The sequence below is a fragment of the Strongylocentrotus purpuratus genome, unplaced genomic scaffold, assembly GCF_000002235.5.
Source record: "Strongylocentrotus purpuratus isolate Spur 01 unplaced genomic scaffold, Spur_5.0 spur5_scaffold_6, whole genome shotgun sequence".
NCBI lineage: Eukaryota > Metazoa > Echinodermata > Echinoidea > Camarodonta > Strongylocentrotidae > Strongylocentrotus > Strongylocentrotus purpuratus.
Genome location: NW_022145612.1, coordinates 53,146,788 through 53,170,109, shown reverse-complemented (window position 1 = coordinate 53,170,109; position 23,322 = coordinate 53,146,788). Strand labels below are relative to the sequence as shown.

General features: G+C 37.2%; 1 protein-coding gene across 1 annotated transcript; it reads right to left on the bottom strand.

Moving 5' to 3' along the window:
• Window positions 1-36: 36 nt before the first annotated feature.
• LOC100890600 (tax1-binding protein 1 homolog B) lies at window positions 37-23,322 on the bottom strand. The gene is made up of 18 exons (XM_031000357.1): window positions 23,179-23,322; window positions 20,263-20,489; window positions 17,571-17,750; window positions 13,898-14,067; window positions 12,976-13,128; window positions 12,292-12,531; window positions 11,686-11,862; window positions 11,071-11,187; window positions 10,433-10,603; window positions 9,645-9,788; window positions 8,903-9,143; window positions 8,070-8,231; window positions 6,968-7,236; window positions 6,373-6,435; window positions 5,744-5,934; window positions 4,936-5,165; window positions 4,346-4,415; window positions 37-3,936 (listed from the first exon to the last, which is right to left on the bottom strand). Exons 2-18 carry the CDS (start codon window positions 20,441-20,443, stop codon window positions 3,636-3,638), a joined length of 3,060 nt encoding a protein of 1,019 aa, XP_030856217.1. The 5' UTR covers window positions 20,444-20,489; window positions 23,179-23,322; the 3' UTR covers window positions 37-3,635.

The window sequence follows — 23,322 nt, the reverse complement described above, 5'->3', positions numbered from 1 at the left end:
TAAGATAAGAGTTCAACAGATAAAAGTCACATCAAGTCTGTTTTTCAAATTACAGCATACATATGTACCTGTTTGCATTTATTTCTCACTAAGATATAACACAATTCTGAATAGCAATTTTACAATTTTGCATGATAAGAGAAGTTTATTCCAACATAATATAGTGCCCCAAATAAAAATGTATACAATATATTTTTTGTCTATTAGGTAAAAGATACTTTTAAATCTAATTGTTGCAGTAGGTACCATTAATGAGTCATTGGAAACCATCTTCCACACCTAAGCAAGCCTGTCAGATGAAAGAAATCTACAGTAGGTAAGGGTCATCTGTGGATGGATACAGCTGACCCATGCAGTTTTCCAGTTAGTATGCAAACTATTTCTTTCAACTGGAATTTCATAAACAGAATTTCTTTTAAATCGAATCAGTTCATGACTTTTCACCACAAGCTGGCAGAGGCCTACATGAAAAAGATACAGAACTCAGTTACATTCAAATGCATTAAATGGATTTAAAGTAATCCGCAAGTGTTGGTAAACTTTATGTACATTTTTAAGTATGAATTTCTTTGACCATTTAAACAGTCCCAGATAACAATGATAACATTTTCTTTAAACCATTCATCTAAATTGGCCTTCCAACTTTAAGGAGGTCCAAATGAGTAGAATACATCTTTCTGACTCATTTCCCTTTTAATTCCTGTATTAAATTTAGTGCAATTTCCATTTTAAAACCATCAACAGTTTGAGCTTCATTAACAATATTACCTGTAGTATGCAGTATCAAATGAATTAATAGAGGTGACAGACCCCCCCCCCCCCCTACAATAAAACAAGTGTTCCAAAGCAAATTTGTTGTGTTTAACCACAAAACAGTAACTTCACAACTTGATCCCTTTTAATTTTACCAACACTGCGAGTTACCTTAAAACAAAGACGTAGGCCCATACATTGACATTTAAGTACGGAAATAAGAACATAACTAATGGTGCATTCCAACATACCACAAATAGATGGACTTACAGGTACTATAAACTACAAAAGGCACTCAACAATAACATTGGGTGATGGTTTAACTACATGCACATACAGCCACTGCAAATATGCAATGCATAATGGTTATATATCTGAAGTCAGAAATGTCTTGGTTACTCTACATAACTTTTCGGAGATGATGCACGTAATCATACGATCCCATGTGACTTGACACTCAATGCATGAATGCACAAGCCACATAAATCAAGGAAATGAAAACATTTACATCTATTTATTGTCAGAAGAGATTCGACAAAAGATTTTTGTTGAGGATATTTAAAAAATGTTGATGCAGTTTCAATTTTCAAACTGATATAAGAACATGTATATTTCACACAAACAGAGTAAACAGCATACTGTTGTTACTTCTTACAAATTAAGATTGGTTCAGGCATTATGACACTACAAACATATAAAGTATGTGTAATATTATATTTTAGTCACTTTCACATAAATGCTATCTTAAATCTTGCTTTACTTTTACAGACATATTTATATATTCATGAGCACTGTACAATTTAATCTCTTAAATTACAATTCATAAAAAAACAAGTTCAATCCTTTCTTCTTCCATTCACATTTTTGGCACTCGGTCACAAGCTTCTCAACGGCCAAGTTATTTCCCTCCGTTTTTGGTCTCCATGGTTACCTGTTTGCCTTTGATGGTAACATTTGAGATTATTTATGATCTATAATGATGGTCAATCAATCTATCATTTGAATTTCTACAACCTTGAACAAAAAATTCACAAAATGTTCTTGTAATTTTGTTAAGTGATCTAGAGCAAGGACAAATTTAAATAATTTGTTGATCCACCACCCCCCCATAAATCTAGACCTTGAAAACATCTGCCTTGCATGAATCTATAGCAGGGAGGCATTAATCAAGGCCCCATCCTATCATTTGTGGCATGTTATCTGGTATCATGTTTGAGTGCAGCAATGGAACTGAATACCACATATACATGAATATTAATTAATACTAAACAAAAATTATATTAATGTCTTTTTTTCCCTCGTTCTTTTTATTTGTTGGCTATTACCTGCAAATGGCTCTATCATAACTCACTCTCGCCTCTCATTCACAAACTCAATTCAAGCTCCTCATACAAACAATATTCAGAAATTCACTCATCAAGATAAAATTAACAATGATACATTAAAATATACCTATATCTAGTTTTTCCTCCACTGTTTGCTTTTATATCTTTGTTTAATATAAATGTTATGCATACTAAGGATTGCTTAAAGAGATACATGAATATATCGATAAAGGAAGATGAAGTTCATAAAATTATAAGAGAATGACAAATTCATTTAAAACAAACAAAACCAAAATGATATCACAAATGCAATATATATATATATAGGTATCTATATTGTCACAGACTTGTTTTATCCGTTGTGCAGAAAAAAATCTAGCTGTCAAAACGAAACATGCATGATTATGTTCTCCTAATTTCATGATGATTTGAAATTTTTGCTGAAATGCAATAATCTGTAAACAAACGTAAGAAGTCCGAGGCTAGATATCCTCTTTACAAGGAAAGGTTTGCTTCGGCAGACTACAAAAGAAATTCATCTTAAATTTTGCTACCGTAATTTTTTTTCTTTTTCAATGTACAGCAGTGAATGAAACATATATTTACATGTACTCATAAACAAGTGTAAAGAAGAAAAGCATGATGATAGAAGATGAAGTATTCTATTCATTCTTGATAATAAGAATCATTAATATACTGTAACATTATAACTTCATTATACAAAATGTTTTCCTTCAACGAAAAATCAGAAGATTGTTGGGTGCTTCAGAGACTGCACTATTGGTAACATATTGGAGCTATCAATTTTAATACACAATGAATTTTCTCCGACACTAAGCTTCACTATTAAAATGTAGTCAATCTATTGCAGTTGGAGCTACAGCTCAAATATTACAGAGGCCAGTACATAAGTCTGGATGCTAGATATTGCAAAGTTATTAAGTATTTCTAGTATTTCAAACATTACTTAAATCTAACTTGTGATGGGAGAAATTTCATGAGATCGGTAAAAGGGAACGGGAAAAGTAAAGCGTCGCCATTATCATTGGTAAATCTATGGTGGGAATGCTGGTTGAGTTACAGGATGCTATACGTTCAACGGGGAACGGGAGTCTAATACAGCCATACCTTGACAAGCCCCGGAGGAAATCTGAAAGTACAGATGTCATCAACAGGGGTGTCAGGCCCCATTTAATAGGGTGTAGAACAAGGGGACAGGTTATGTTCCTGGGAGAAAGAACTTCTTGGTATTCCATAATGAGGTTAAGGGCCCCAGTATTAGTTTCAGAAAAGGATGTGTTAGATTCTTCGAAGAAAGAATCTCTTTGCCTTTCATACTAGAGTTAGGGGACTGATTTTAGTCTCGGCAAAAGGCAAATTAAATTCTGTGAGAAAAAGAATAAGTTGCTCTTCAACAATGGGGTTGAAACTTTGGTCATAGCAAGAGATAAGTCAAGTTTGGGGGAAAAGAATCTGTTGCTCATCCACACTGGGGTTAGGGATTTCACTGTGGTTTCAGGAGGGGCGGGTCAAGTTCCTTGAGGAGGAAGTGACCTCTCAGTTGCGTGCCATGAGGCAGCATTCCACATGCTTCTGGAAGTCAATCGCGCTGATCTGTGGATCTAGGAGACCCTGACAGACAGGACACAGCTTGGCAAAGTGCCTCTGCACATGCCTCACAAAGTCCTCCTCGGGGTAGTTTGGCGGGAACTCAATCACGCACTCCGGACACTTCTTGGGATCCAGGGCGGGTGGGGGAGGGGGTGGGCAGGTCGGCATGGGAGGGGCGGTTGGCTCACGGGTGGGGCTGCTGGTTGCTTCTGGGAATTCCTGGGCATCTACGAACTGTGCATCCTCCCTGCGGAGTCATTGGAATGGTAGAAGGTTCAGTTAACAACTATATTATTCATACCCTTACCAAGATTTGTAATTTTTGGAGTATGAACAAAAAGTGATTTGTCCTGATTTACGTTTCTTGAGAATGTGAGATATTACAGCTTACATCACAAAGTATTCTCACCAAACCTGATTTTATAATGCTGGGGACTGTGGTTTTATGAGGAACACTGTTTACGAAATCAGATTAAACAGGACTTAGGCTTAGATTATATGAGAAGCAGGACTTACCAAGCCCGCTTTAATAGGGCCTGGACTATAAGAGTCTTAGGTCTGGGTTGCATTAGAAACAGTTCTTCCAAAGCCTGATTTAATAGGGCATAGGACTATTTGAGGCTTGAGATTAGTTTGAACAAGGAACGGGTCTTTACCTATCATCATCGGTCTGTTCATTCTTCCCTTCCATCTGTGAGGACATCATCTTGATGGCTGCTATCTTCCCTACAATCAACAAAACATATAGGCAGTACATGTTACTGTAGGAAGAAGTCTGTATTTCAATCTCAGAACTTCAGTCAACAAACAAACGACGGTCATGCAAGGTTCACATGCTTATGCTCATGAAACAAATACAGTGTGCACAACAAACCATGCTTGTAGGATATAGGTGCATTATGATATGATAGTAACTGCATTGTCACACAGTTGTTTCCTGCAACATTTGATTACTACATTTAAAATAAAAATCTCTTATCTGCTATGAATATGGATATGGATATGGATATATGTTTGCCATCAGAAGTAAGCCTACAGTCCTTTTTAGTATTTTGGATATAGTAAAGTTTGAATAGCTGAAGGGTCTTGCAGCTAAGATTTGATGTTGCCAAATGCTTGCTACATGTTTATTTCACTCTAGCCCTATAACTATTGCTTTCGTGTTGGCTACTGCAATATACAATAACTACTTAGTCCTACAGATGCTATTCCAGTTTGCTACTGTATGCTTGAAGATGACAAGTACCTTCTTGTAGGACATCCGGTTGGAGGGGCTCTGGCAGCAAGGCCGGAGGGATAGAGTCGGAAGCATCAGACAAGACCGCATCTTCCACCATATCTGGAGGGTAGCGGATGCTGCCCATGTCCAGGCTATCGATGGACACTTCCATTAGGGCGGAGGGTAATCCCCTTTCGGACGTGGCGTAGGGATTACCATAGAGAGAGTTTAGTGGATCAGGGCTACCATTCTCCATTCTAGCGAGGGAGGGAGGGAGATGATGAAGATGGTTAATAGTGAAGAAATCTCAAGCATGGAGGACGAGGAGAAGGAGGATTCTAATGATACCAGTGTACGAATGGCACTTCAAAAACAAAACAAACTTGAACCATGCATTAGTGATTTCACAGTTGCTGTTAGAAACAATGTCATAATCAAAATGCAACAACCAACAGATAGAAATTCACAAATGTATTCAAGAAGAAATATGATACTTGTTCCTTGTATATTTCAAGTCCCTGTTTTCGCCGAAATATGACCCTTACTTTGATCAGAGTACGTCCAAAATCATGAATGTCAACAATAGTACAATGAAAGCATGGCAAGTTAAATAATTGTTATGAAGAAACCTCACTTGCATTAAACATGAAAGGTAACAAGTCTTCTTTCATTTAGACAAGTTAAAAGGGTAATGATGTTATAGTAATCTTGTCTGAAACATTTCCCCTCCAAAACAACACTACAATACAAAGATTCATTCAGCCAGTCAGGTTCTAAGATATACAAATTCTACTTGAATACATCTGGAATATACATAAACTCTAGTTGAACTTACTGAGTGGGGCTAGCTGGCTCAGCGTAGGGGTTAACATACTGCTTTGGTCGGTCACTAGGCTCAGGGGCCGATGGAGCTGCCCTGCGCTGCTGGGAATCCATGTCAAACTTGAGACTCTCGTAGCTGTGCTTCATGTTGGTGTAGTCATTGAGCATCTTGTTGTGCTTGTCATGAAACTCTGTGTTCTTACTCTGAAAGAGGATGCAAGATGGATTGGTTACTTTATAATGATACTAGATGGAGAGGGGGGAGAGGAAGAGGGGGAGGAAGAGGGAGAGGGAGGGGGAGAGGGAGGGGGAAAGGGAGGGGGAAAGGAAGGGGGAGATGGAGGGGGAGAGGGAGGGAGAAATGGAGGGGGAGAAGAAGAGGGAGGGAGAGAAAGAGAGAGAGAGAGAGAGAGAGAGAGAGAGGGAGAGAGAAAGAAAAAGAGAGGGGAGTGTAGATGAGGAAATACATTGATTAATGACTTTAGAGAGTGGAAATAGGAGAAAAAGGATAAGCTTCTTAATGATGTCAGTATAATCTAATTGAAAAACCTCACTTAAGGTAGGTGGAAAAATACATGGCATGTATTGAGAGATGTGGAGAAGACCAAGATGAACATGCATTAGAAAAAGAAGATATTTTACCTCTAGAGACTGGTATTTCAGCTGCCATACACGCTCCAATTGTGCAGACTTCTCTCTCTCCTCCTACATAAAGTAACAACACATACAATTAAACAGGATATTCTCAAGATGTCTTATAGAGTGTTATAAATAAATCATACCACTGCAATCAATGTTTGCCAAAGTTCATACTATATGGGTGCTTCAGAAAATATAAGTACACCTTAAGGGATGGAGCTGAATTTTATTTGTCTAACATCTTACATAAGTGCTACATTTTCATCTATTAATATAACTGTTCCGTATTCTCAAAAACCAATTAGCTTACCCCCCCCCCCCCTCCCCCACCCAAGTGCTTAAATAAAGTTCTCTGATTTATAGTGTGCCATGTCAACCTCTTCATTGTGTTCGAATCCACAATGTTAATATAAACTTCATTCCTCATTTTAATTTTATGACTAAATCAAGGTTACTTGTTCATCTTGTGACATAATTACAGTAATTCATATGATATTCAAGGGTTAATGCTTGGCCTTCAATAAATCAGTGGAAAAACTTAAATGGGTTTTAACATTGGCAACCACTATGAGCCATCATGTCTGCTTTGTCAACTGACCTGATACAAGCGCTTAAAACCGTCGGACTCCTTCTTCCTCTCATCCAGCGCCTTGGACAGAGAGCACATCTGAACATGCATCTCCTTCAGATCGAAGGTGTCGTCTCGAGACGCAGGCCTCTGGAGAGCTCCCTCCATCTTCGTCGCTACGGCAGGCAGGCCAGACTGAGTGCTCTTCTCTTCGTTAGTGCCTACAACCTGGCTGCCCTGTGTGGCTTGGTTGGTTGTCGCCTGAATGGCTTGAGTAGACAAGTTAGAGACTTGGATCCCTGGTTCAACAACAACAAAAAAGGTACCATTAGTGTAACAAAAATGTTTCTCAAAGGCAATATTAGAATTTTGAGAAGGAAAAAAGAAAGGCATTTTAAAAAAAAAGTTACATATATGTGTAAAATCAACAGGCGGAAATAATCTTTTCAGATTGGACAGCCCTAAAACCCAACGACAACAACAAAAATCAATAAGGGTTTGACAAGATTTTAAAAAAAATTATTTGTTTTGTTTTTTGTTTTTGTGTAACAATGGGAAAGAGAGATGACAAGGGACTGCGTTGGATGATGTTCAATGGGGAAGTGATATAATTATACAACATCAATCTCAATACAGCATTGTAGGTAGCACAGCAGTTACTAACAACAGGTGTTACAAGTGACAGTGCAATGATAAGGATGAAATGATGATGGAGCAGCAGTCTGGCTGATCCTTGGAATGGAAAGAACAGATGAGATGGTATCACTCCAGGGGGGTGTTTCACAAAGATCCTAAGTTGAACTTATCTCTAAGTTATGCTAATAAATTATGGAAAGCCATTAGCATCTTTGAAAGTATTTTGTAAAATTTGTTTAAGAAGGCATAAAATGTTGATTCAAATCATTCATATTTTCTATTATCAAGGAGATTTCATGTTCATGATATGGAATTTATGAAAATTCTAAACTATTTAAATTTTTGCTTTTTAATATATTTTATTTTAAGGCTATAAATGGCTCTCCATAATATTTAAGTACAACTTAGAGTTAAGTTCGACTTGGGATCTTTGTGAAACACCCCCCTGTTCATGACAGACCCTACAATGACCTTGATTGATGGATGACCAACATACCTGTGGTAGCTTGAATGGCTTGTGATGCCTGGTTGGTGATCTGACTACCTTGGCTAGCCTGGCTACTCATAGCCTGTACTCCTTGAGATGTCTGCTCTGAAGTCACCTGGCTGCCTTGACTGTTACTCACTACCTCTAGAGTACCTCCATTGCCCTCTCCACCTTTGCACACAATAACATGGACATCTTTAGAAATCTCTTTGGCTTTCTAAGTTTATGAGTTGCTACATTGTTGTATGCCCATATATTAGTATTTGAAGTTTTATTTTGGGAAATAAAGTACCCATCACAGATCCAGAGGGCAAAAAACAAAATGGATACCTGCAAGTTAAGTTTCAGCCTTTGTTCATGGTAGATAAACCTGAATATGCTCAGAGCATACTAATTGAAACATTGACAGAGATAAAGGGAGAGAGAGACGGGAGGGGGGGGGGGGGGGAGGAGGTAGGAAGAGAGAAAGAGAGAGAAAAAGACTTGATAGAAATTAGAGCTTCTAGAAGAGCTCATTAGCCCTTTCAGTGCTTTTATTCCTTTGAAAGTTTGGAAGATTTCATGGTGTAATCCTGAAAATTTTGTATGGGAAAATATAATATTTTGGGAAAAATGAAAAGTTTTAGACTCTGTGCAAAACCAATTATTCTTCTTCAGATTTTCCACAAATTTCAAAGATTTATTTCTTTCCTTTTCTCCATCCTTTTTTTAAAACCAGCTTGCTGTTGATATAGACTTCCCCTTTGAAGCATCGGTATTGCAACATACTCTTTATCAACGTCTCATAAGCACTCGGGACATTTGCCTTCACAATATATTGCTTCAATAATCTCAGCACTCACTCTTGGCGATCGACAGGGTCTTCTCAGCATCCTTCCATGAGGTTGAACTGTCCGTTGATGAGGACATTGTCTGAGTTGATTCCTTCATAACCTTTCTCTTCTCCATCTTTGCCTCCAGCTGGCGGCACTCGCTGTACACCTTCTTGTACTCCTCCGCACCCATCTGCAGACGGAGCCGCAGGTCCTCCACCTCCCGCTTCAACTCCTTGCTTTCGTCACGGAAAGAGGTCTCCATGGCAAGCTGGAATGGAACAGGGAAATAATAGATATTAAAGATATCACGTCTCATTCCCACGTGTCACAATAAACTGCAGTAGCAGTAAAACAACTCTTTTATGTGTAAATAAAGAGGGGATGAGAATAGAGTATTTATGTGTGACAAGGCCCCAAATAGACTGTAGTGTTATCAAAACCGTTAGGAAAACAGAAAATTTGATTTCGAATTCCAATAAAAAATATCTTTATAATCAGACAGGCGATCGGCTTGTGAAATTCATGGGGTTCCTGACTGACCTAAAAGTTTATAATTAACATTGCAGCATGAGCTAAATCCAGGATTTTGTTTCAGAATCTGAGACGATGTTACCGAGTCACTTTAAGTGAAAATCAGCATTAAGATACAAGAATAAAAACATAATGTATGTAATATAATACAAAAATGATAGCAAGTTTGATTATCATGAAAAAGAAATGCTGTCGATCTCCAAATGCATGTATAATTATCTTTCAGGACTGTGCCTACCATTTTCTTCTGGAGCTCTGAACGCCTGCGGACCTCCTCCTTGCAGTGGAACTGGGTACGTCTGACCTTGTCCTTCAGGTCCTTGGTGGCAATCTGCTGGGCCTCCTGGGAGCCTTTGGTGCCCTTGCAGGCCATCTCCTTCTCCTGTGGGATAACAGAGCATCCTCAAGTATGAAACATCATGCAAGGTAACGGCAAATGATGCAATAATAAGGAAATTTTGTGATCTTGGTCATGTCTTGTATACAAGTCCATTCCTGTATTTAAGAAAAAAAGAACTATGCTCTCCTTTTTTTTTGCTAGACTGTTGTGCTGTGAATGAATGGACCTCACTGCAATGCTGGGAATAAGTGTTTCAAAGTAGAATTCAGGGAAGTAAATCAAACTGCTTTAGAGACTTTGGAGACATACACTATACATCTTACCGGTATTTAAATTTAATAATAATAAGAATTTATATTCTCAATTTATGGCCATCCCCTACGCAAACCTACCAATTGCTTTCCTCCCCTAAAAGTAACTTCACTTCAAATTCCTTCAACTAAATCATATTGAATATTCACTTGTAAAGGCTTGTTCGTGTATGCGAATATAAACCAACAGCTTACCACAGGTTTGCTTATTGTATCTAATAACATACAGATAACTGATTTCAGATAGGAACATTGTTGCACTCCACTACTGTTTTATCATCCTCTTGCCATTTATTTAGTACACAAACAGCTGCCACGGATTACAGCAGATTGTATGAACTAGCCTAAGGCTTGAATTCGGTTTCATAGTCCCACCTGTGCAAGTTGCTGTATACCATCCTTGAGGGCACTGATCTGTTCCACAAGAAGGGCTTGTTTCTCTCTACTTTGATGGCTTTGTAGCTGTACTTTCTTCTTCTCTTCCTTCATCTCCTTAGTCTGACGATCCAAAGCCATCTTCAAGGATTCCTTCTGAGTCTTGGCAGCCTTTAAAGATGAAAAGAATCAAACATATTTGAGAGAAAGATGTTCCATCAACAATTTTCTGTGAATGTTTGTGTATCTGAAAGGAACACCAGATTGCATCTATAGGCCCTATGCTAGGATGCTTCTTCATCCATGGGTTCAAAAAATAAATAAAATAAACTCTCCTAGTCTCCTAGAAATCACATGCACACAGCTTGCTCTTGGTTCCAATAATAATAATAATAATACCAAAAATTTATATAGCGCTTGTGACATAAAAGTTTCAAAGCGCTGTACACAAATCAAGATTACTTCACAATATGTCTGTCGTGTATTGATGCAATAGTTATTCACTTGCCTGGTATGTTTTATTTCTCATTAGATCATTATTCCAGTTGAGGGGAAAACTTAGTTTAGCTTTCAAAGTTTTATCTTGGCCCATTTTGAATGGACCTACACACTGAAAAACAATCTGTGAATGGACTTACCACAAGATCTTTGGAGAGCTTTTCCTGGACCATCTTGAGCGAGTCCAGCTCCTTGGCCAAGATGACACGGCTCGATTCAGCAGACGAAAACCGACATTCCATCATCTGCAATTGCTCCTGGTAATAGAAAAATGCAAACACATATTTTAATATTATAACTGAATATACCAAATGCTAGTTCCTTGAAAGAAGTTTGTCTATACTTTCATGTGAAATACACAAATACTACCTCAGCTACCAGTATTAGAAGGCTCAAGCTGTATAATGATTAGGAAATACAATGCAATATTGTAACAGTTCCACTAATCTGAATTTACATGTAACACTTACATTCGAACTTCACTGTATTCAGAATTATTGTGATTACCTGCAACATTCAACATTCAAACACTCTTGGATATTCACATCATAATTTGTGTACCTTTCTGTCAATCATTTATAACTATCCACATGTATTAACAAATGGCATTCTCATTAGATTTCAATCATCCCTTTTAGAACTTCATATATCTTCCATTGCATACATACTTTAAAGAAGATCTGGCTATTAATCTGTATATCAAGTTTGTCTATGTGAATGACCTCTACTTGACCTCTATTTGACCTTCTACTGACCTTCTCTATGCTGGCTTGCTGTAGGTCCTGCTGCATCCTGAGGTACTGTTCCTTCACACGCACCTCACTCTCTCTCACCTCCTGGTGAGTCTCATTGCTATGGGACAACAGCTGCTTTAGGTTATCAATCTCTTCGCACATCTCCGTGTTGTTCTTATTCGTTGATTCCAGCTGGGTCTACACATAACAAGTAAAGGCATGTGCAGTTTTATAGGTAATCCCCCTTGAAATTTTGTCACATTTCGGGTACTTACGTTAAAATGTTAAAAAAATACTCATAAATCTGAGTTGTGCAAAATATTTTGATTCCGTAACTTGAGTCATATGCAATTCAGAGGCGAAACTTGTTAAAATCCCTTTTATTATCCCAATTAAGTTATACTATAGTTTCGTTTTGAAATCAGGTTTTTACTATCTCTTTTTTAAAACATTTTGTCTATAACAAAAAGAATAAACAGGATTAAAGACTTTTTCCTCCCAATTGTCACTCTATCCATTGAGGTTTCCATCGTTTTTCAGAATGATGATTTCTTAGTCTTTTTAATGCTTCCTATTACATTTTGGAAATTGTTATAAATGGAAATAACCCAAATGAAAAAAACGTACCTTCAGACTAGTCCTATCTGACATGACTTGAGTGTATTGCTTCTCCAGCTCATCCAGCTTGTTTCGGAGGGCAAGCTCTCGGTTGACGACCTCCATGAAAGCGCCCTCTGTCTGCTGGAGGGAGCTCTCGTAATTTCCTGCTTCTTCAGAAAGGTTTGCTACCCTCTCTCTCGCTTCAGCCAGCTCACACGTCATGCTCTCCAGCTTCTCCTCCATCGACTTGTTGCCAAGAGTGCGAGCCTGGCAAATTTTTAATAAACATCAGTTTTTTGTCCGGGGGGGGGGGGGGGGGGGGGTGGCTCCATAGATTTGATTAACAGTACTATGCTGGTAGTAAAGGTACTTAAATGTTAATAAATTTATCCAAAAATGTAGAAACAACAAAATTGGGAAAAAATAGGAAAATTATCAATACTGGGGAAAGATTAACACTGATTTAAAAATAAACTATAAATGTAAAGAAATGATGATAAGTAAAAGAGTTATTTAAACATATACCAAATAATTTGTCAACCAGATAATATTGATTGTTATAACCTTTCAAGCTGATTTTCCAAAATGTATTTTCGAAAGAGAAACAGTACCCTTCAGCATAATGTGTCTCTAAACTCCTATCATAAATGTTATCAATGTCACAGTGAAAACAAAAGTTAGTCCTACCTTCTGCTTGCCCAGTCTCCTTACCTCATATTCCTGTGTGATGCTGTCTAGTTGGTCCTTGGCTTCCTGGAGCTCTGTTTCCATGGCAATCACCTTCTCCTTGAGTGACTTACACTCCTCTTCAATCTCAAGCTTCTCCTCCTGGACTCGCTTCAGCTCCCCCACACAATATTCACTCTGAAAGTGCAAGAGAGAGAGAGAGAGAGTCATAGGCTTGACATCTGCACACATGTATATTCTCAATTAATCTTGAATTGTTTTCAACTTCAAATTCACATCAGTTTTTTGCACAGAAAACCAATTCCCAGCCAATAATTTCTGAGAGAAGTTTCTGAACAGTTTAGTCTCCTACATACATATGAGATTGTATTAAAAGAATTTCTATAACTGAGCCATCAGAAGATAAACACTAAATACTAAATTAACTAATTTCAGAATTATTTAATGACACTTTCAGGATGATCATAAAGTCCTCTGGCGAATCAAATCTGACCAGTCGTATGATTTGTTTTTTCAATCACTGCTTTAGGAAACAAAAAAATAATAAGCGGAACAAATATTATCTAAACATCCTAATCCTAACCATGAACCTAACCTAACCTAAACCCCAAATGCAACCACAATGCCTAGCCTGTATAGTATCACAATATAAAGCCTGTAGCAAATGTTCAAGTTCAAGTTCAAGTAATTTATTCATCTTTCTTTCATAACACACATTACAAATATCACATGAATATAACAAGTTGACAGAATATGGCATTACAATAGAAAGATGAGGTGACCTTGGTTGAAAGCAAGGGTTGTGGAATTAAGGTCCTTCATGAGTAGCTTATGTCAGAACACCTTTATAAAGGTTTTTTTGGGGAAAAAGTGCATAAGGGGGCAGGTGGAGGGGGGGGGGGGGTCCCTTCAGACAGGTGGTTCCTGAAACCGGTTTGGTGTGTACCTTGTTGTGTATCATGAGGATATCCATGGAATCATCGAGCACCTGGACAAAGTCTTCAGCTGACTGCTCCAGGAACTGGAAGGGGGTGCTGGCTCCCCGCATCTTACCAGCGGAATCGATGTAGCACAGCTGGTAGTATTCACCATCTTCATCCTTGGGTAGATAGTATGCTGCATGAAGAGGTCAAAGGTCACTCAAAAATTAATTTCAGATTTTCAATTGCAAAAAACATGAAATGTTGTATATTTCTATACATTTACCTTTTTTTTTACTCAACTTTAAAAATAATACATATTAATGTACAGTGTACCTGCATTATATTGTATTAATAGGGGTTTTCATGAGAGAAGGGGATTTAAAAAATGTAATATAATTTCCATTATATTTGCACATATACAGTATGCCTTCCAGATTATATTCAAGTTGTATGAAAACAGAGAGTTAAAATTCCTCAAGAATGGTTCACAATGTCAGAAGTGCATCAAATGTCTTTATTATCCTTTTTAAAGGGAAATGAGATACACTCTAGGTACTTGAGGTGTCAACGACTTAATAGTACATGTACGATGTACCAGAACAAGATCTCATCAATACATGTCACTGAAATTTTCTTCATATTTTCTGCTTCAGCAAGTGGAAAAATTGCCTCACAATGTTTGTTATACATGCAATATGGCTCTGTTTTTTTAAATAAACATACCGGTATGCCAAATGTGTCCCCAAGAGGGTCAAAAATAAAATGATGTTTACATACTTCAAACATGTACCAGAACAAGATCTCATCGATACAGGATACTGATAATTATTTTCTTCATACTTTCTGCTTCGGCAAGTGACAAAATTACATTGCACATTACTCCAACTGGTATGTGGAAACCAAAATATTCAGAGCATAAATCAAGCGTTCTAGTTATCTGCGAAATATTATAGATTCATAGAACATAATTTTGTACAGGATATTTTCTCAGTTGAACGATAAACGATGGTAAATAAATAAGCAAGAGATTAAAGGACAAGCAGGAGGCCCATTTATAATTCACACTAGCTAATAAATACAAATGCATAAATTTGAAAAAGATACAATATGTTTTGTATCATTAGAAAGGGAATAAATGCCCTTTTCTTTCATACATACATTCTGTAGGGAGGTCCAGTACATGTGAGGGTAATTCATCAAATGAAAGGAAAAATAAATTAATTAATTAATTTTAGAGAGGCTTCACTTTATTTTCATTATCACGCTTATTGCCCCCACTTATTGGTGATCCCTTTTTTAGTAATTTGGAAATTTGCTTGATTTGATCCACTTTATATACCTGTAGCATATCCATGTCATGTGTAGCAGCATGAAACCAAAATAGCACAAATCTGAAGTTGAAGACTATCAGGCCAAATAGGAATTATTCATGAATTAGTTGCACAAACAGGGTACAGTGCATATATACTGTTTATCGGTCAGCAGATACACTTTCTGCCTTTGCAACAATTTGTTTATGATAAGTCAATGTCTGGTTGGTCATTTACACTCAGCCAGCCCAAAGGTAAATAGTAACAATGACCCCCATTGGATAAGACATGGGGCATGAATGCAGATTAAATTCCAAGTACTGGTATACTCATTCTGAGAAGTGTAATGATGTGCCAAGCACCAATCCTGCTTGCATCAGAAAGCAAGAAGAAAGTTTCACTTTCAAGAAGTTGTTCATGTCGTTTGGATCAAAGAGTTACTGAAAGTTGTGGAAACCAGGTGGTCAAACAATTGGTAAGTTAAAATATTGTTTAATACACATACTGTATTATCAGTCTTCAATAGGCCCGAGTCATTACGGGTTTTGCCAACCCAGGTTTGACTTGAAAATTTTGGAGCGGTACCGGGTCCCATAACGGTAATTTTCCCCACACCAAAAACTGTGCGCATGCAGCGGTGAGAGTTATGATTATTTATTGCTTTCAAATCAATTAAAACTCAATTCTGTGGGAAACATCATTTTTTGGAAGAATATAAAATTCTGTAGATGGACAGCTACAATTTTGTGAGTACCGGTACCTGGTATATTTCTAATGTACATGTAGGCACTACTATAATCTAATGATATCTTCTTTTCATGTAATCACTTGGAGTAACTAATAAGTGTATTCAAATCATATAAAATACTTTATTGCTCTAGTGGGTTAAATGAGGGTCTAACTTGTTTACAGAAGATGTAACGTCCGATAAAAAAAAAAATAGTACCATATACATGTACAAGTGTACCAGGTGAGAAGCATGCTACAGTAAGGAGCACGCAACATGAATGCATGTACATGTACATGTATGTATGATAGGGTTTTGAAAGTGAATCCCATTTAAAAGTGATTAATCCTCTATCTAGATTGAGGCATCAATTGTGTGGTTTCCCTCTTGGTTTAGAATGTACAAAACATGCAACATGTACACGGGCAATGTTCATGTTCATGAATAGTCTTCACTGTAGTAGCTCAATTCTTGAACTATCAGATTCTCTTTTATATTTTCCCATACATACATGCTCATGGTTGCATTTAAAAGAAGGTTTCCTCAAAAAGTGTCACAATCATTTTGGGCATGGGGTATTTGACCTATATAAACTCAATCCCCCTGCTATCAAGTTATCTTCCATTGGTCTAGCTACTACATGCTCTTGTTGGCAATGATTTAAGCTACTGCTCATTAAACGAGTCATGTTACGAATCTCAATCCTCAGTTTGGATTAGGGCGGTTAAACACTACTTCCTCATCAATAACAGTGAAGGACATGCAAACAATGAGAACATTTCAGACTTTGGCTGAACTTTGAACCAAACTTTTTGCTTTAAATAAATACAATAGTAACAGAATCATGTCATAGTAAAATACTCTGCTTCGTATTACAAACAATTGAGTTCATATCTTGTAGTGAACTTTGTATTGCAGTGTTTGGTAATAAAGTTCAGGTGTGGAAGAATATGGGAACATTAAAAATGATTTATTAATGGGCTAAAAAAGTTTCATATAGGGAAGTAGTACATGTAGATATATCTAAAAAGAATCTTATTTGAAGTTATGTACTCTTTTCTTGTAATGAAATATAATACCAATTACAAAAAAATCATGTACCTGTAAATGTATTGCATACAATCCCAAGATGCGCATTTACTTTGTACATCTAGATAAAATTTGTAAACAAATATCAATTGACATACATGTACTTCTGATTTACAAAAGCAAATCAAATGCTCATTATTCCCTGATGTGCAGTACTACTAACTTTACTTAATATCCATTCAAATGTAAGAAAGCATACATGTTTACATTTAAAGTTCTATTTAAAGTAGTCTTCTGAAATATACTAGTCCAGAATCAAATTGAAGTTATCTTTCTTTGAAAGAAATAATTAAAATTGATAAATTCCTAAATTCAACATACAAAATGTGTATCATTAAAAAGGGAGGCATTCTAGATTTTGTAAAGATTGGTTGAAGTTCATGTACATATAAGTGTATCTAATTACTTGAAAATGGCAGGAATCTGTTTCTGAACCCCTTTGACTTTTTACAAAGACTGCATAACCTTCACCCTAAAATTCTAGTGTCTGATTAATTATAACTATCAGACTCCAAAGGTTTGATCATCTTAGGAGAAATATTCTTTAAAATCTGAGGATCTTATTCCTACCTTTGAACGTGATATCCTGGGTCCATTCGTCGCTATCAGTCAGCTGGGTGGGGGTGGGGGCCCACTCAAAGGCTCTATACTGACGGGTGGATGTCCAGCCTACTTTGAAGACTCCGATCCAATCCCGTGACTGGGGCCTGATGGCCGAAGTCAGGGTATAGTTGCACTGGAGATCAGTCCCTGGTGAAGAAAATAGGTGAAGAAAATAGGCGAAGAAAATAGGGGAAGAAAATGAAGAAGAAAATATGATGTTTCAATGAATCCATCTCTAGCCTCAGTGACTTCCCCGACTTGTACATGTATGAATTGAAAATGTTCAGGACTGTATGACACAAGCTCCATGAAATAACTCGCTCTTTGGTGGATTGCACAGTACACCTAATCCTATTAAATATTAACTCAAATCCTAGCCTAAAACCAAAAATTTGCAACATAATGTTAGACAAAATCAATCCTGGAGACCAGAGCTATTGTCGCCCGAACACATATATCAAAGCACTGTGTTAAGACCTAAAGTTATTACCAAATGTTGAGCATACAAATATAACCACACTATAAAGAATTAATATACATGTATGTACATGTACATGGAAATCAGCATCGACTGAAAAGCCTATTCAAAGCCTTGCCTATTACACTGTATGTTTTGCATAAAACAGAACCAACTGCTTTTCTTGTTCGGTCATATTTATCAAGATACTATTGAAAAGCTGTGAAGTTTTCTCTTTCAGATGACACTGATTCAAAGATAGATGTCAATAATCATTCAAATTTATCTGTTTACTGAAACACCCTGTACAATTCTCTGGAATTCCCCAACAGGCCGTTGCCATTGAGAAGAAACGGTTGATATACAACTCCAAAGCCTCCACTGTACACAGATGCCATTTCTTGCTCATTGTTTCCTACTACTTGTACTGTACATGTACAAACTGTACGTTACTGGATTCAATGTCTGCCATACACAAGGGCAAGGCTTAAATCTGGGACCTTTTGATTTTTGGAAATCCTTTTATTTTAAACTGAGCAAACTATTTTATAATACTTATCATTTCTTCTTCTATCCACTCTTGAAATAAAGTATAGAATATTATGAGATAATTACAGACAAACACATATAGTCTGTGACATTACCTTAAAAGGGGTACATGTAGTACAGTACATGTTTGAAAAATGAAAGTAAGTGTGTCAATACAACAACTTACCGTAAACCCCTCAAGATTTCACAGATTTCTATTAATTATCAGTTTAAAGATATTCTAACCAAACATGGGAGCACATTTTTCATTTTTGTTTGGGGGGGGAGGGGGGAGGGGGGGAGAGGGGGGAGGGGGGAGGGGGGGAGGGGGTTGAAGTTACATTCAAAGATAGATGTCAATAATTATTTGAAGTTATATGTTTACTGAAACACCCTGTACAATTACGTGGAATTACCAAATAAACATGTACCTTTGAATCAGTGTCATCTAAAAGTATTTACATTTGAAGATTGTAAAACTAACGCTGTCTAGTAGACTAGTACAATATAATGTTGCCAATATTAATCCATGCATGTTAATGTGTATAATTTGCAAAACAGCTTGTGTAATTGGACATTGCCATCAATACAAAACACAGGAACATAAAAATACATGATGCAGACGCCATTTATAATGTACTGAACTACTTATAAATAATGATCCATAATGAAGAGAACATTAATATAAAGTACATTATGTTACAGAATACAGACAAACTACAATCTGCAATATTATTTTTCTGGCAAAGACTGAGTAGAACTGCTTACTGGATTGTGCAATACAATGACTAATATCCTTGATGTAGATTACTGTAAATCCTGCCAGAGATATTTCAATCTAAAGAGGTATGGTGCAAATAGTGCTCTATGTGTGTCCATTTTGTTGTGATATTTGTAATTTGGGGTTTACTCATGAGAAAGCAATACACTTCAATATCGGTATCTTATTAATGAAATGATCATTAACACCCAAGTTACACCTCCAAAACTGAAGATTGCACCATGTAAATGTGAACTGAAGTGAAGTTAATTAAACACTTTGAGTTATTACAGTTGGAATGTGAGAAATATTCCTTCTTTACATCCAGAGCATTTTGGGGCCAGCAAAGCAATACAATATGACACCCAGGTACCATCATTTGGAAAATTGTGTCAGCTTTTATACTTTTGGTAATTAAAGTACATCCATACCTCTTTCTCATGAAAAAATTTGGTCACACTCACAGGGCTTACAGAGGAAGAAGAAAAAAATTGCCCCTATTTCAGGGGGTGTCTGACAACCCATGATGGTTAAGTCACACTTAGTCAAATCTTAAGGGGTGAAATAGGGGGACTATTTTGGGACAGGCTTTTAGACTATCAAGTATCAATACAATAACAAATGTGATATTAAAATGCTTTGAAGGGATAACCCTTCCAGTTAGATAACGCCACCGAGTTTGTTAATGATAAGAAATGGAGAGTAGCTTATTGCTTGCATACATGTATGAATAGGTACGGAATACCAATGGAGTTGTAAACTTTTGTATATCATAAAGAATTTGTGAATCCAGAAGTTCATTAAAAAAAATGTCCTCAGACTTTCTTGATGCTTCTTATTTTGTTTGGATTCACATCTAACACAACTTGACATCAGGACATGCTTCACTATAAAGCCATACTAGACGAACTCACCTGGTACATAGCACTCCTGTACATTGTTGAAGATGACCTGGGCAAACTCTGACACATTGGTGCTGATTTCTTCAAAGTCATCCAGATGGGTTGAGGGCCCACTCTCAATGACGGGGCTAATATCAGTCTCAACCCCACTCTGAATGACGGGGCTTGTATCAGTATCTCTCAACTCTGCCATTTTGGTTTATATTAGATAGTTTCCTCTATTGATTCTAGTTGTTTTCCTGTAGGAATAGAGAAAAAATATTAATGTTATGCCAGGAACAAAAAATGCAAGAATTGAATACCTAAGTGCATTTTAGAATATGTGAAAAATATGTAGTATCTGACTCCTCATAGTACTGTGTTCATATCATAAAATTGCAAATTAACTTATTTTTACAATAGATGATATCAGAGGGTCTAATTCAGTCTCTGAATAATGGTATAATTACTTTGTAATTGTAGTAGTCACTATGAGCAGATCAATACATTTACAACTGTAGATCCAAAACCATGAAAATAAAATAAATAAATTTACGAGTAAATGATATTTTAAGTTTAACAATCTGTCCTTTGCCTTTATCTTGCATATTTTCCACGGTTTTGCCTGTGTGAAGTTATCTACCATAATGAGGATCTGATACTGCTTTCAAACTGGCTTCTATCGGAGTCAAACCGATGAAAATACCGATTGAATTTTCCTTATGTAAATAAAGGTGAAACCGCAGTTTTCCTCGTCGCTTTCTAACTGCCGATGAAATTCGCTCGCTGTGGCGAGCCCATGCCGGAAGTGAAGAATTATTGGGTAATTATTAAGCCCGCGCTCCATCTAGCTAGCATGCAGCATGTTCAACCATAAGTCAACAAACAAAGCTGGTTACGAAAAAGCGCGCGTACATTGCAACCTTTGACCATTTTAATTGCTGTTTTTATCACCTTTTTCTCCTGAACGCTTTCATACTGGCCGTTTCATCGGTGTCACACCGATAGAATGAGAATTTCTCCTGCTCTTGAGCAGAAGAATTTAATCGCCTATTTCTCTTCTTTTCATCGGCTATTTAATCGCCTGTTTCTCCTCTGTTGCTTTCATACTGGCTGTTTCATCGGATGCATCCGGATGCATTCAATGAAAATCAGTGCTGTTAGAAAAGGGTATGAGACATGTCTGTAGATAACTTCACACAGGCATGCGCGCGCGCCCGCCTGCAACCCACCATCGGTATGCAATTGTAATTGTGCAGCAGTTTGCTGTGAAACCTGTGAAAAAGTGTACACTAATATCAATGTTTTTCCGAAAAATACTCAAAAAATACCAAGAAAATTGACACAAAACAGGTAATAAACAATACCTTTTAACTCATGATCTTTATTTAAACATCTGATGAATATTTTCTTCATTTTTGGGTATGTTTTAGTGGGGTATCTCCACGCCGGAGTTACGGGTCAAATTTTGGATAGGCTTCTGAACTAGCGCTGAATGTTTTTTAACAAGGACTTACAAATCATTGATAGCTAAGATTGCTGTTTACTGTATAACTCGTCTACACGCAGCTACTCTCTGTCTCAGTCAGTGTCTATTAAAAAAAATATTGTCAACTGAAGTTATTTAACTTAGGACTCAATTTTAATGGAGTAGATCTTAGATCTAGTCTAGAGTAGAGTCTCCGGTTTGCGGCATCGCCCGGTTTGCGGCCAGGGGTATTTGTTTTAAAAATAAAATGAATATGACTCGATAATAATCATTGAAACCTACCGTGGATTCCACGGTAAGTTCTGCTTTGCCGAAAACGTCCGTAGCAGGTGCTCCTGTCGGTACGGAGTATCCGTCAGCGATGTCGGAAATCTACGGCACCAGTCGCCGATGAAAATTCCAGCAGGTGCTAACTTTTAAGTTAAGAGATCGAGGCATGACTAGATCAATATTGTAGCTCTATTTGTCCGATATTTGTCCGATTGGAGGTGAAATTTGATGTTTTTGTGGAAGTATGATGGCTGTGGTCTGTCTCCTATCGCAGATATTTTGATTGTGCCACCGCATGGCCAGTTGCATGGGGTGGCCGCAAACCGGCACGTAATTACGTGTTTTTTCTGGTTTGCGGCGGGGGGTGTTAATACACACATAACATGCTGATGTGTGTACCCGCTATGACCCGATAGTTTCTAGTAGTACTTACCCCCGGATGGGATGATCCATTCGAGGAAAAGGTGAAATTGTTTAAAACTTGACAAATTTACCGTAGCAACAGATAAACATGAGAATTTGGGTTACCCGTAGTAATTTGGTACATGCTTTCATCGTGACGTAGCGCATAAAGCTTTGTGACGTACGCGTGCCGCAAACCGGTACTGCGTGCCCGCAAACCGGGGAACTCGAAGCATTTCGAAACGTGGTCAATGCTGACCACGCTGTGGGTCAGTTATGTTATTTGTGACTTCTATTTAATAAGTAAGTATATGGACTCTTTATTGAGGGTATTGAAGTATTCTGTGAGTATTCCAATAAAAATAGAATCGGCAGTTCCCGCCGATCGGCCGGAGACCGGAGCCACTACTCTATATTTGCAAAAAATAAAAGGTTGGAATAAAAAATCATTATAATTATATCATAGATCTAGATCCATTTTCAAATTCAAACAAAGTTATTTACAAGCTGATGGAATGTTAAAGTTTCAAAGCCTTTCAAAGTATAAGCTCAGGCACATTGCATGAAAAACATCAACGTCATTCTCACATTCATAAACTTCATCACGGGTGCACACGTATTTATCGAAGGTTTCAATGCAATGCACAGCACTGGCCACTGGACTGTAAAATGTCAATCATTCACACGCAATAACAACATGCACGGACACAAGCCACAAATGACACATCACAGGATCTAATTTTCATTCTCTTTAGAAAAATGCATAACTAAACTATTCAAATGTATACCTGAAATTGCACCACAAACTTGAGAACGTATCTGCAGCTAAGATACATAGATACACCTTGTCAGTCACTTCATATTTGTAAAGTAGAATATAGATCTAGTTAGAGACACCCATCCGTCGCCTTGAAAGTCTATGTATTGTTGTG

Excerpts from the sequence above, each read along its gene's own strand:
- LOC100890600 (XM_031000357.1), bottom strand. The coding sequence starts at position 20,443 with ATGGCAGAGTTGAGAGATACTGATACAAGCCCCGTCATTCAGAGTGGG. Across the intron at positions 9,789-10,432 it reads GTATACAGCAACTTGCACAG|GAGAAGGAGATGGCCTGCAA; the intron begins GTGGGACTATGA and ends GTTATCCCACAG. Across the intron at positions 3,937-4,345 it reads GAACAGACCGATGATGATAG|GGAGGATGCACAGTTCGTAG; the intron begins GTAAAGACCCGT and ends ATGACTCCGCAG.